Source organism: Cucurbita moschata, unplaced genomic scaffold (genome assembly GCF_002738365.1).
Source record: "Cucurbita moschata cultivar Rifu unplaced genomic scaffold, Cmos_1.0 Cmo_Scf00006, whole genome shotgun sequence".
NCBI classification, from domain to species: Eukaryota; Viridiplantae; Streptophyta; class Magnoliopsida; order Cucurbitales; family Cucurbitaceae; genus Cucurbita; species Cucurbita moschata.
This window is the reverse complement of record NW_019268522.1, coordinates 1,242,877-1,256,366: the sequence shown is the minus strand read 5'-3', so window position 1 is coordinate 1,256,366 and position 13,490 is coordinate 1,242,877. Positions and strand designations below refer to the sequence as shown.

The 13,490-nt window shown below is 37.3% G+C and overlaps 1 protein-coding gene across 1 annotated transcript; it reads right to left on the bottom strand.

Moving 5' to 3' along the window:
• Positions 1-1,482: 1,482 nt before the first annotated feature.
• Positions 1,483-6,686, bottom strand: LOC111444175 (GRF1-interacting factor 1-like). Its single transcript, XM_023082164.1, has 4 exons — positions 6,380-6,686; positions 4,224-4,300; positions 3,116-3,200; positions 1,483-2,131 (listed from the first exon to the last, which is right to left on the bottom strand). The coding sequence occupies exons 1-4, from the start codon at positions 6,458-6,460 to the stop codon at positions 1,700-1,702; spliced, it is 675 nt and encodes a 224-aa protein (XP_022937932.1). The 5' UTR covers positions 6,461-6,686; the 3' UTR covers positions 1,483-1,699.
• Between the last annotated feature and the right edge of the window lie 6,804 nt (positions 6,687-13,490).

The following is a 13,490-nucleotide window of genomic DNA, read 5'->3' as shown; positions in this document are numbered from 1 at the left end:
TTTTTTAAAAACTAAGTAAAAAAAATCCCTCCCCAAACCGTGCTTGCATTTTTCATTGCACACGGCTTTACCTATGTATACATCTAAAACGCAGTTACTTCCCTAGGCAGGATTCTAACTAAGAAAGTGGAATATTCAGTTGATCAACTCTTACCAAATGAACATTTCATAATAGAAATTAATTAATTTTTTTTGGTATATCTTCAGCATTTATTAAGTAAAATTTCCATTTACATGGTGTCAGAACCAATCATTCATGATTGGCCAAATCGTTGATGCAAATAATATCCAAATACCAAATTTTCCCCCTATATAACTTCTGTAAAGTAAAAGAAGCTCTTGGGAAGATCAAAGAAAGAACCTGTTCCTGCTCCGTAAAGAATTCTTCCAATAATTGCGAATTTAACCTTTTAAAAAGAACGCGTACAGTACTTTTGTGTTTACGAGCCAAAGTTTTAAGACAAGAAAGGCGAAGTATATACTGGATTCGATACAAATTCTTTTTTTTTGAGGATCCTCTGTAATAATGAGAAAGATTTCTGGATATACGCACAAATCGATCAATAATAGAAAAATCCGACGAATCGATCCAGGTCGGCTTACTAATGGGATGCCCTAACACATTACAAAATTTCGCTTTAGCCAATGATCCAAGCAGAGTAATAATAGGAACTAGTGTATCGATTTTCTTGGTAGCATTATCTATTAGAAATGAATTTTCTAGCATCTGACTCCATACCACTGAAGGATTTAATCGCACACTTGAAATATAGCCCAAAAAGTCAAGAGAACGCTTGGATAATTGGTTTATATGGATCCTTTCTGGTTGTGACCACACATAAAAATGACATTGCCATAAATTAACAAGGTAATATTTCCACTTATTCATCAGAAGTGGCGTATCTTTTGAAACCAGAATCAATTTTCCTTGATATCTAACATAATGTATGAAAGGATCCTTGAAGACCCGTAAGATAGCCGAAAAATAATTAGCAAACACTTTGACAAGATATGAACTGAGTTGTAAACATAAAAGCTTAAGAACTCAATAGGATCCCCTCAAATCAGAAGAAAAAAAAAAGGGATAAGTTTCGTTCGACTCTTACTAATTAAAATTAGAATAATTTATGAAATCTCACATTGATGGAGGAGGAGAATGAACATTTCATTTAAGAGTGTGGAATGTTTTAAAAACATTGAGGGAAAACCTAAAAGGGAAAGCCACAAGAGAACAATATCGACTAGCAGTAAGATTAGACTGTTACAAAGTGTATCAAAGCTAGACACTAAGCGATGTGCCAGTGAGAAAGCTGAACCCCAAAGGGGGTGAACACAAGGCGGTGTGCCAACAAGGACGTTGGGCTCCAAAGGAATGGATTGTGAGATCCCACATTGATTGTGGAGGAGAAAGAGCATTCTTTATAAGGGTGTGGGAACCTCTCTAGCAGACGTGTTTTAAAAACATTAAAAGAATACCCGACAAGATTAGAATCACTCTCATTCGAATATGATATCAGTTCGTTCGTTCATTCACTTCTCATAAGCACAAGCACAAAAAGAAAGATAAGAAAATTTACATAATACACTACAAACAAATACCTTAACCTGGAAAAAGAACACCAAAGATCAAAGTTTTATGAGGTTTGAATCCTCGCACCATTGTTTACTCATAATTTCTATTGACTTTATTCTCATACTTTCAGTTCCCATCATCAGCTGATTTCAAGTAGAGAGTCTCACCTCCATCTCCGCCATGGCTCCCGGAGCTCCCTCCACGTCCCTCGCCCGACCCGGTTCCTCCCATATCTTGCTTGCTCCCACCAGCTAGGCTGCGGTGCAAGCTATCAGCTGCAGCATTGTGGCTGAAATCTGGGAATCCTCCTCCTCCTCCAAGTGCTCCTCCGTTGCCTCCGGCATTGGCGGCATCGTTTTGCAGCATGTTGAATCCTATGCCGCCTCCGGAGCTCATCCCGAGTTGGCTGTGTAAAGCTTGCTGCTGCAGGCTAGAAAATGGCTGTTGGGTGTACAACATGGAGGACCGAGCAGCCATCAGTGATTGTGGTGTCATTTGCTGAGCTTGTTGGTGTTGAATGTAATGTCCTCCTGGCTGGATTAGGCCACTGGAAGAGTACTGGAGAGAACATGGCAAAACCAAAACATGTTGGATTCATTTCAATTCAATTTACTTTGACATTGTTTGGATATACGTAAAAGCCCAAGCCCGCTTTGGCCCATTCCGTATTATCACCAGCTTCACAGTTTTAAAACGCGTATGCTAGAGAGAGGTTTCCACACCCTTAGAATGAATGTTTCGTTCCCCTCTCGATAATCAATGTAGGATCTCGCAAATCCACCCTCCTTAGGGGCCCAATGTTCTCGATAACACATCGCCCTGTGTCTGGCTCTAATACCATTTGAAACAACTCATACCTACCGCTAGTAGATATTGTCCTCTTTGGATTTTCCCTCCTGAGATTCCCCTCAAAGCTTTAAAACGCGTTTGCCAGGAAAAATTCATTAGGAATGCTTCGTTTGTTCCTCTCTCCAAGCGATATAGGATCTCACAATCCACTCCCATTGGAGGCCCAACATCCTCGCTGACACACCGCCTTGTGTCTGGCTCTAATATCATTTGGAAGAGCTCAAACCCACCGCTAACAGATATTGTCCTCTTTGGGCTTCCCTTCTAAGCATCCCCTCAAGGCTTTAAAACGCGTTTGATAGGAAAAAGTTCATAAGGAATGCTTTGTTTGTTCTCCTCTCCAATCGAAATGGGATCTCACAATCCACCCCCCCATTGGGGGCCAGCGTAATCACTGGCACACCGTCCAGTATCTAGCTCTGACACCATTTGGAACAGCCCAAGCTCACCGTTAGCAGATATTGTCCATTTTGGCCCCTTGCGTATAGCCATCAGCCAGACACGTTCTAAAACCGTGAGGAGATACATAATGCGCCAAAACGGACAATATCTACCAGTGGTGGGCACGGGCTATTACATATTACATTCTAAAGTCCAAGATTCAAGCAGCTAAATTTGTAACCGACTTAAAGTTAGACAAAACCTCCCCAAATGATCATCAGCCAAACAAAACACGGCTAACTATGTTCATACCTGGGCATGCATGGCAGAAGGTTGGGGTTGAGAATCAGCAATGGCAGCCAGGTACATGAGGTTCCTCTGTAGCCTTGCTTGATTCCTGCACAGGAAAAGATATCAGAATTATTTTTGTTCTTCAAAACCTTCGTTTTCAGCCTCAAAACTTTGTTTAAGCAATATTAGGGTTGGTTTTGACTCTCGATCGACCTTTTAATATATGACTATCATATCCCATGTGTGAGATCCCACATCAGTTAGAAAAGAGAACGAAGCATTTGTGTGAAAACTTTTCCCTAGCAAACATATTCTAAAATATTGAGGAAAAGCCCGGAAGCCCAAAAGGGAAAGGCCAAAGTGGACAATATTTGCTAGCGGTGGGCTTGACCTGTTACAAATGATATCAGAACCAGACACTAGGCGGTGTGCCATCAAGGATGCTGGGCCCCCAAAGGGAGTGGGATTGTGAGATGTCACATCGGTTGTAGAGGGAAACTAAGCATTTCTTATAAGCATGTGGGAACCTCTCCTTAGCAAACGTGTTTTAAAATATTGAGGGGAAGCACTAAAGAGAAAGTTCGAAGAGAACCATATCTACTAGTAGTGGGTTTGGGCAACAAATGGTATCATAGCCAGATACTGAACGGTGTGCATAGTTAAACACTAGGTGGTGTGCAAGCGAGGACAGCCTCCAAGGGGGGTGGATTGTGAGATCTCACATCGGTTGGAGAGGGGAACGAAGCATTTCTTATAAGTGTGTGGAAACCTCTCCCTATAGACGCGTTTTAAAACATTGAGGAAAGCCCAGGAGGGAAAACCCAAAGAGAACAATATCTGCTAGTTGTGAGCTCGAGCTGTTGCAAATATATCAAAGCCAAACACCGGGCGGTATGTCAACGAGGACACTAGGCTCCTAGAGTGTGGATTGTGAGATCCCACATCGGAACGAAGCATTCCTTATAAGGGTGAGGAAACCTCTTCCAAGCATACGCGTTTTAAAATCTTGAGGGGAAGCCCAGAAGGGAAAGCCCGATATACTTACTCTGTTTCTTCATCCTAGAAACTGAATTGATCAAACCGAAAAAGAAAATTCACATTTATCAAAATGATTCTACCATATACTTACTCTGCACATTCATTCAATTTTCCCGAGTTTTGGCTCTCAACAATCTTCAATATCAGCGACTTGTTCTCATCCAGATACTGCAACATAGATGATGAAATAAGACATCATAAACCTTAAAAAACATGAGCTGAAACACAAACAGAACCAGACAGCAACTTATAATACTGTTTCATGGTTGACCAATCACTATTCAAGCTCATCTGTCTTCCGTTATAAACACTTTTTACTTCTCTACTGATGTAGCCTGTTTTAACATTATCCTCATTATAGTTCATCACAAAACTGTTAAAAAATACCAAAAAATCACTTGAATCTTGGTCAATTCCAGTGAGATTATATGAATTCCGGCCAAAATTCATGAATAATTGTCTTAAGAAACCTCATCAAAGAAGTTTATAAACTAAAAGAATAATGTAACGGCCCAAGCCAACCGCTATCGGCGGTCCTTTTGACTTCCCTCAAGGATTTTAAAACGCGTCTACTAGGGAGAGGTTTCCACACCCTTATAAAGGGTGTTTTGTTCTCCTTCCCAACCGATGTGGGATCTCACAATCCACTGCCCTTCAGAGTCCAACGTCCTCGCTAGAACTCGTTCCTTCATCCAATCGATGTGGGACCCCAATCCACCATCATTCGGGACCAGTGTCCTTACTGGCACACCACCTCGTGTCTAACCCCTTTCGAGGAACAACCTCCTCGCTGACACGTTGCCCGGTGTCTAACTCTGATACCATTTGTTACATCCCAAGCCCACAACTAGCAATTATTATCCTCTTTGGGTTTTTCTTTTTGAACTTTCCTCAGTGATCTTAAACGTGTTTGCTTGGGAGAGACTTTCGTACCCTTATAAAGGGTTTTTGGTTATCCTCCCAACCAACGTGGGCTCTCACAAACAATTTGAATCAAGATTTCTAGTAATTAATGAAGCTGATATCACATTCATAGTCCCAAAGAAAAGCTATTATTTTCTTTCTAAAGAAACCCTTTTACCAAAAACATAAATCTTAGTTAAGAACTTCTACACGGTGCATTCATTTACAACAAGTTTAGACCAACATGAAAGAACATAAAATGCAAAACCTTAAATTAACCTTATAGTCCTCAAAAGCTCAAGCTCTCAACAGTTTCATGAGCCACTTTTTGCCCCACTTGATGAACAGAGAAAGAGAGAAGAAAAGGAAAAAAAATGCACCATCCAACCAGTTCTGATTCCTTTTCCCATTAAGATTAAGGCCAAAAGGGTTCAGAAATCAATCATGGAATTGAAAGATAAAAAGTAATTAAGCTTTGACCAATATGGAAACAAATACTTAATCAGGAAAAGAGATGGAAATAAACAAGAGAAAAGCCATTGATGGACTGGTCTCACCTTTTGGTATTAGATATTAAAATCAGTCAATAGAGACAAGAGCACGTGAAAAAGGCAACAATTAAACCCAACAGGATAAAGGAAGCAAGACATTCTTATGAATCATCTCTAACATGAAGAACAAGGAAAACCCATATGAGAGAGATTAAAAGAATGAAAAAATAAGTTATGAATCATCTCTAACATGAAGAACAAGGAAAACCCAGATGAAAAAGATCAAAAACATGGAAGAAGAAGATGAAGAAGAACATGTTATGAATCATTTCTAACATGAAGAACAAGGAAAACCCACATGAAAGAGATCAAAAAAATGGAAGAAGAAGAAGAAGAAGAACATGTTATGAATCATCTCTAACATGAAGAACAAGGAAAACCCACATGAAAGAGATCAAAAAAATGGAAGAAGAAGAAGAAGAACCTGTTATGAATCATTTCTAACATGAAAAACAAGGAAAATCCACATGAAAGAGATTAAAAGAATGAAAAACAAGTTATGAATCATATCTAACATGAAGAACAAGGAAAACCCACATGAAAGAGATCATAAAAAATGGAAGAAGAAGAAGAAGAAGAACATATTATGAATCATCTGTAACATAAAAAACAAGGAAAACCCACATGAAAGAAATCAAAACATTGGAAGAAGAAGAAGAAGAACCTGTTATGAATCATCTCAAACATGAAAAACAAGGAAAACCCACATGAAAGAGATTAAAAAACATGAAGAACAAGGAAAACCCAGATGAAAAAAGTGAAAAAAAAAAAAGGGAAGAAAAAGAAGAAGAACCTGTTGAATATGATCAGTAGTGACGTTGTTGGGATAATAAGCTGCCATCATGGGCTGCATCTGCATCAGGTGCTGTTGCATTTGAGAGAAATGAATGATGGGTTTTCAAAGAAACAGCTGATTTTCTTCTCTTCTTCTTTGGGGTTTTGAAACAGAGAGGGAAGGGAGAGGGGGTTTGGACGGTGATAGTGACAGAGGAAGGTAGCAGAGCTTCTGCAAATTACACAAACAGAAAATGCATTATGAGGGAGGTAGCAGAGCAGAGAGAAAAGGAGCTTTGGGGCAGCCGTTTTGGCTTTGTTTGTGGCCAAAGATGCCACTTCTCTCCCTCACAGAGCAAGGGAAAGGTGTCACGTGAGCGATAATGAAAGAGAAAATCCAAAGTTTGTTTGAATGTGTATGCAAATTTTAACTTTATTGAGGCAACCAGATGGGCTAAGGGGTTGCTGCTGCTCCTAACAGAGAAGCTTCTTCTAAGATTTTCCCTCTACATGTTCTTTCTTGCGCACATATTGTCTTTTTTGAACGGGCAGATATTGTCTATTTTTTAACTTTTCCTTTTAAAGCCTTAAATCGCGTCTATTGAGGCTTTATTTTCACGCTCTTATAAAAGATGTTTCGTTCTCCTCTCCAACAAGAAGCGTTTGCGTTCATCTTCCAATCGACCCTTAAAATTCACACTCCCAATATGGGATGATTCTAGTTCGTGTAAACCTCTAATGATTACACTTAAAATAGTTTATAGATCCGGTTGTTAAGGATTTGGCTGTCTGTTTTTGAAATTCTAAATGCTTCGAGCATTAGTTATGACTTTGTCGAAGTGATTACCAGTCCATCCCCGAAATAACATGACTTGAGGATTCCTCATGCAACAAAAATATTGTGTATAGTTGTTTGTTTGACTGGTAGGATAGTCTCGAACAAAAGAGAAAATTCATGTTTGAATAGGGAATGAGAAGAGAGTAGGAAGAGATTTTTGTTGAGGACTTAAGAGGTTGATCATGGGTTTACAAGTAAGGAATGCACATCTCCATCGGTACGAGACCTTAATCATGGGTTTATAAGTAAGGAATGCACATTCTCATGGGTACGAGGCTTTTTGGGGAAACTAAAAGCAAAGCCACGAGAGCTTATGCTCGGAGTGGACAATATCACACGATTGTGAAGAGTTGTAATTTCTAACAATTTTGAAAATAGAACTATTCTATGCCCTGCTCAACCAGATCTCCGTGACATCCCGTGGGGAACCCCTATCCCGATTCCCACACTGATTTACTTGGATCAATCCTATGTTTGGTGACCTCTTGAGAATTTTCATAAGATGCACGTAAATGAGGACAAAACATGTTGGAAAGGCACGTGTTAGTCTATGGGGCTCAACCAGATCTCCCTGACGTCCTGTGGGGAATCTCTATCCCGATTCCCACACTGATTTACTTGGAGTAATCCTATGTTTGGTGACCTCTTGAGAATTTTCATAAGGTGCACGTAAATTAGGACAAAACATGTTGGAAAGGCACGTGTTAGTCTATGGGGCTCAACCAGATCTCCCTGACGTCCTGTGGGGAATCTCTATCCCGATTCCCACACTGATTTACTTGGAGCAATCCTATTGTTTGGTGACCTCTTGAGAATTTTCATAAGATGCACGTAAATTAGGACAAAACATGTTGGAAAGGCACGTGTTGGTATGTGGGGCTCAACCAAATCTCCGTGACGTCCCGTGGGGAATCTCTATCCCGATTCCCACACTGATTTACTTGGAGCAATCCTATTGTTTGGTGACCTCTTGAGAATCTTCATAAGATGCACCTAAATGAGAACAAAACATGTTGGAAAAGACATAGGATCATGTTCTATTTAAAGTTTAAGGATCTATTAGACACGTTAATCAAAATTCTAAAAACTTATAATTTAACAAAAAGTACGAGAGAAGGATGATGGTCGAGTTTGAAATGGGAGAGGGGTGTCGGGACCCGAGAGGAAGATAGTCACATGGGCATGGTTGATGGTGTTGTCCAGTCCATTTCCTTCTGTCCACCATTGGTCCCTCTCACAAAAACCTCTCTTAAAACTTATCCTCAAAGTTCAAACAAACCCACACATTCCCCAATACCCTTTTTCTTTTGTGTTTTTGTGGTTGTGGGTCACCAATCCCAAACTCTTACCTTTTGTCTCTCTAACCCTAGCTATCATACCCTTTTTCTTTCCTTTTCCCACGTCTTCGACCGGTTATATTTCACCCGAGTTGATGTAGTCGCATTCTCGACTTTTCAGTTGAGTAGCTATACCATTAAACCTTAGCTATTACACCTTTTTTCCTCTCTTTTCCAATATTCTGGATTGGAGATATTTCACTCGAGCCGTTACAGTCTCATTCTCAAACACTAAGTCAAGTAATCATAACATTAAACCCTAGCTACTACACTCTTTTCCTTCCTTTACCAGTCTCTTAGATCAGAGATATTTCACCCGAGCCATTACAGTCGAATTCTCAAACTCTAAGTTGAGTAACTATAACATTAAACCCTACTCATTACACCCTTTTTCCTCCTTTCCCGATCTCTTGGATTGGAGATATTGCACCCAAGCCATTCCAGTCGCATTCTCAAACTCTAAGTTGAGAAATTTTATCATTAAACCCTAGCTATTACACTCTTTTCTCTCCTTTTTCGGCCTCGTGAATTAGACATATTTCACCCGTGTCGTTACAATCCCATTCTCAAACTCTAAGTTGAGTAATTATAACATTAACCCTAGCTATTACATTATTTCCCGGTCTCTTGGATCAAAGATATTCCACCCGAGCCATTACAGTCCCATTCTCAAGCTGCAAGTTAGAGTAATTACAACATTAAACCCTAGCTATTACACTCTTCTCCCTCCTTTCCCATTCTCTTGAATCAGAGATATTCCACCCGAGCCGTTACAGTCACATTTTCAAACTTTACATTAAATAACTATAACATTAAACCTTAGCTATTCTTGATGTGCTAAGCCGAGTAATATTTCAAACGAATATCTTTACTCTAAAGAAAGTAGTAATTAAACGAAATTAGGTCGAATGATGATAGCAAAGAAGAAAGGTCGAGAGGAAAAAGGGCAAAGTGGAGTCAAATCAATAAATGAAAGGGAAAAAGGTGATGCTCCCATGTGTGGGAACATGATGGGTGGTTAGGGTTTCTCTCTATTTTTTGATTTGTGTACTCAAAATTCCAATTTTGTCTTTCCCTTTTATCTACTCACATGCCTCCAACATTAGAGCATTTTCAATTCCAGGGTTTCTGATATTAGAACTCTCGGGATAATGATTTCGACATACGATTTGTCGGGAAAGGTCTTGATATTTAACTGATTGAGTTTAGTGCATATCGATCTTGTTTGACCATGTCGTGTTCATTTGCTAAGCTCGTGAATTTAGAGTTTGGGTTGAATTACAAATTCGATTCGTGTAGGGTTTGATAAAACAACATAAACCGTTTTTATAGTTTTGATAATACCTTTAAAAAACTGTCTTTGTCATAGGGACAAACGGTATAAATTTGAAGGCTAAGCAAGAAAGTGAAACGCTTGCAACTTCTATGATATAACTATGTTACCTACTTGACGCACTAAGAACCTATATCCCAACACGAGTTATTTTAATATGCTTTGTATTTTTTACGAGGTCACCCACCATAAAATTGCTAAAGCTAAACACGTTTATGTAACAGCTCAAGCCCACCACTAATAGATATTTTCCACTTTAACCCGTTGCATATCACCATAAGTCTCACGGTTTTAAAAGCCGTGTACTAGGGAGAGGTTTCCACACCCTTATAAGGAATGTTTCGTTCCCATCCCCAACTGATGCGGGATCTCACACTTTTAAATTCTTATGACTGAACCACCGAAAAAAAATACACCTTAGCAGTATAGATAGAGACACTAATTTTTTTAACCATTTTATTACCAAGATCACTCACTCAACGTGGTCTCAGTTCATTCATATATTTCTCATTTATCCCAACGTAAAATTATTTATATTAAAAATGATATTTAAAAAATTATTCCACGTACTAAGAAAAAGGACCAAGTTGATAAATGGAATATATGTGTATATATATATATTATAAAGTATGATGTGACAATATTTTTATAGCATATCTACATCGAGTTGGGGAAAAAGGACCAAGTTGGCTGGAATATGTCCTTTTATTAACTTAATTAATTAAACTTTTCTTTTTAGTCCTTCAATTTATTTTGACTTTTCACTCTTCCCCTACTCCAAAAAATATTTTCCTTTTCCCCCTATAAATAAAACTCATATCTCTTTACGATAATTTAATAAAATAAAATTTGTATATCGTAACCGAGTAAATTTATAAAGTTTAATTGATTTTATATTTGACGATTTAAAATATTGAGATTTCAAAATCAACCCGTCTTGATGGGGCAGGATGACTTTTTTCTTTCACAATAATAGATTTAGACGATTATCCCTACCTTCTGTTTCTTACAAGTTTACGTCTATCCCTAGTCGGGTTCTTTCTCCCTTATACCCCCCAAACTGACTTGACAAGGAATCCATTCTCGTGACACAAAATACAACCCCTACACACATCTAAGAGCACGCTTCATGTCTATTCATACAAGACCCGAGTATGTGGGTCGAGGTTTGGCCAGCTACCCACTACTAGGAATACCCTCACAAAAGGAAAAAGATGTGTCTATTAGATTCGGCTCTTATTAGTTGGGTTGGACGGGTTCGACTAGAAATGTTATGTTTACACACAAGACTAATCCTCTCGCATCTTTAGCATAATAAATGTCAAAATTTTATTTTTATTTTTTGATTTAGATTTTTCTCTCATGGTATAACATTTATTCCCTCTTGTCACGGTCGTGAAATAAATGAAATAAAGTTAAAACTATCATATCTGCCTTCGGAATCAAATAAGATAAGGTCGATAAAATTTCATAAATAGACTTTATGCATTGATAAAACCCTCGTGTAATCGGCCTCTATAAAATTTTAGCTGATTATAAATTATAATTCAAATATTTAAAATTATAGGGTCTAAATTCTATATTTATTATTTATGTTTTCAATATATAAAATTAAAAATAAAAAAAATATATAAAAAAAACACATGAAGTTGTCAGCCTTCAATATTCTTTTTAAATTAAAGGATATTTTTCTGACAAGTTTTATGATGCTGAAACATTATTCAAACATCAATGAGAGATTCTAATTTAGGAAATTAGCATAAAATTTATTATTATTTTTAATTTAATATTTTAATGTAATCTACCCGACATGTTTTATTAATGAATTGTCCTAGATTAGAGTTATCTAGCTCGGCCATAATAAACACATGGAATCAACCCATACGCTTATGGTTAATTCCTGAAAATCATGAACGATCATCATTTGACCAAAATCAGAACTCCAATCCCCTTCAGAAACCATAAAATAAACATATAGATTCATCTCGACGATGAACTTATCTAGGATAGGTCTTGAGCGAGTGGCCTTGTTTTAAAGACAATGGTCCATGTGGATATCAAAGTAGTTGGCTTGGGCACGAGATCACTGCACTCGCGATTAACTACGAAGCCGCGTCTAGTAAATAGCGGACATGAATTAACTACATATGAACCAAAATATAATACATGATAAGCTATGCAAGGCATAGACATGATTATGTTGTTATCTATGGCATCAACCAACGGTTTTCTGCCTACTATGTCACGATTATGTGCCTATGTGTTATGATGATACTATGATGGTATTCTAGAGGGTTACTAATTACCTCTAGCAGCGACGTTATCATTTACAGTTAGTGCATATATATATAGTACTAGGTCAAAAATCTAGAGGGTCATTAATCTTTTTTAGTAGTGCTAGAGTCATTTACCGCTAACCCACATATGTATGATGCTACTATGATGAGACTCAAGACGTGTGAGATCCCACATTGGTTGGAGAAGGGAACGAAACATTCCTTATAAGGGTGTGAAAATCTCTCCCTAGTCGACGTGTTTTAAAACTATGAAGCTGACGACGATACACAATGAGCTAAAACAAACAATATCTACTAGCGATGGGCTTGAGCTATTACAAGACGTTCATCAGCTACCTCTAGTATCGAAGGAGTCATTTATGGCTGACCCACGTTGATAGCTTAGCTAGTTTGACAGAATTTCAGCTATTTGCATACCTAGACCAGTTAAGCCTAGATGTATGTACGCTACGTTTCAAGATAAGTACAAATGTTCGGTCAAGGCCCATTAAGTGCAAAGTATCAAAAACCTATAATTTTAGGTTTAAGTATTTATCGGTCGTTAGTACAATACATTATGTTTTACACACTTATAAAAGTCATTTTTAGCTCTTATATTGATCCAACTTTTTCCACACTTACTTAAGAACAATAATGCTTTGAAAATAAGTAAAACATGCTCCAGATACGTCGTCGAAAGACCTCCGAAAATATATGCATTTATAACCATTTCAGTCATCGCTATCCTTATATTATCGAGTATCTACCTATGTCAATATCTTTCTCAGTGAATCGATCTGTATACAAAATATTCTTAAAACTTTCCAAAAAAAAGTTAAAAAAAAAAGTTTCAAAAATAGTTTTGAACTTTAAAAAATATCTGTACAATTTTAAAACATTTATAAAAAAAAATACACAAAAAAAAAATCACCTCGGAACTTCTTTTTTAAACTTTTTTTTAGTTTATATGTATTAATTTTATTTTTGAAAGTTCATTTTATGAACGCTGTCTTAATGGTTTCTTCCATATACTAACGCTAACAGTATTAACGATTTTTATAAAAAATTAACGATAAAAATATTCTTAAAAGTTAAAAAAATATTTTAAAACAATGTACAAAATTCCGAGTGAAAGTTCAAAACTAAATTCATTCGGGAGCGATCCCTATATAGTATTTTTTTTATTTTAAAAAATGCTAATAAATCAGGATAGTTTTCTTGAACCATTTTAGTTGGGCCTAGACCTGGCTGTATGGCCCAAACATATATTTAATATATATATATATATATATATTTTCTTTTTAATCTTTTAACATTTTTTTGGTGATATATAAAATCCAAAATTA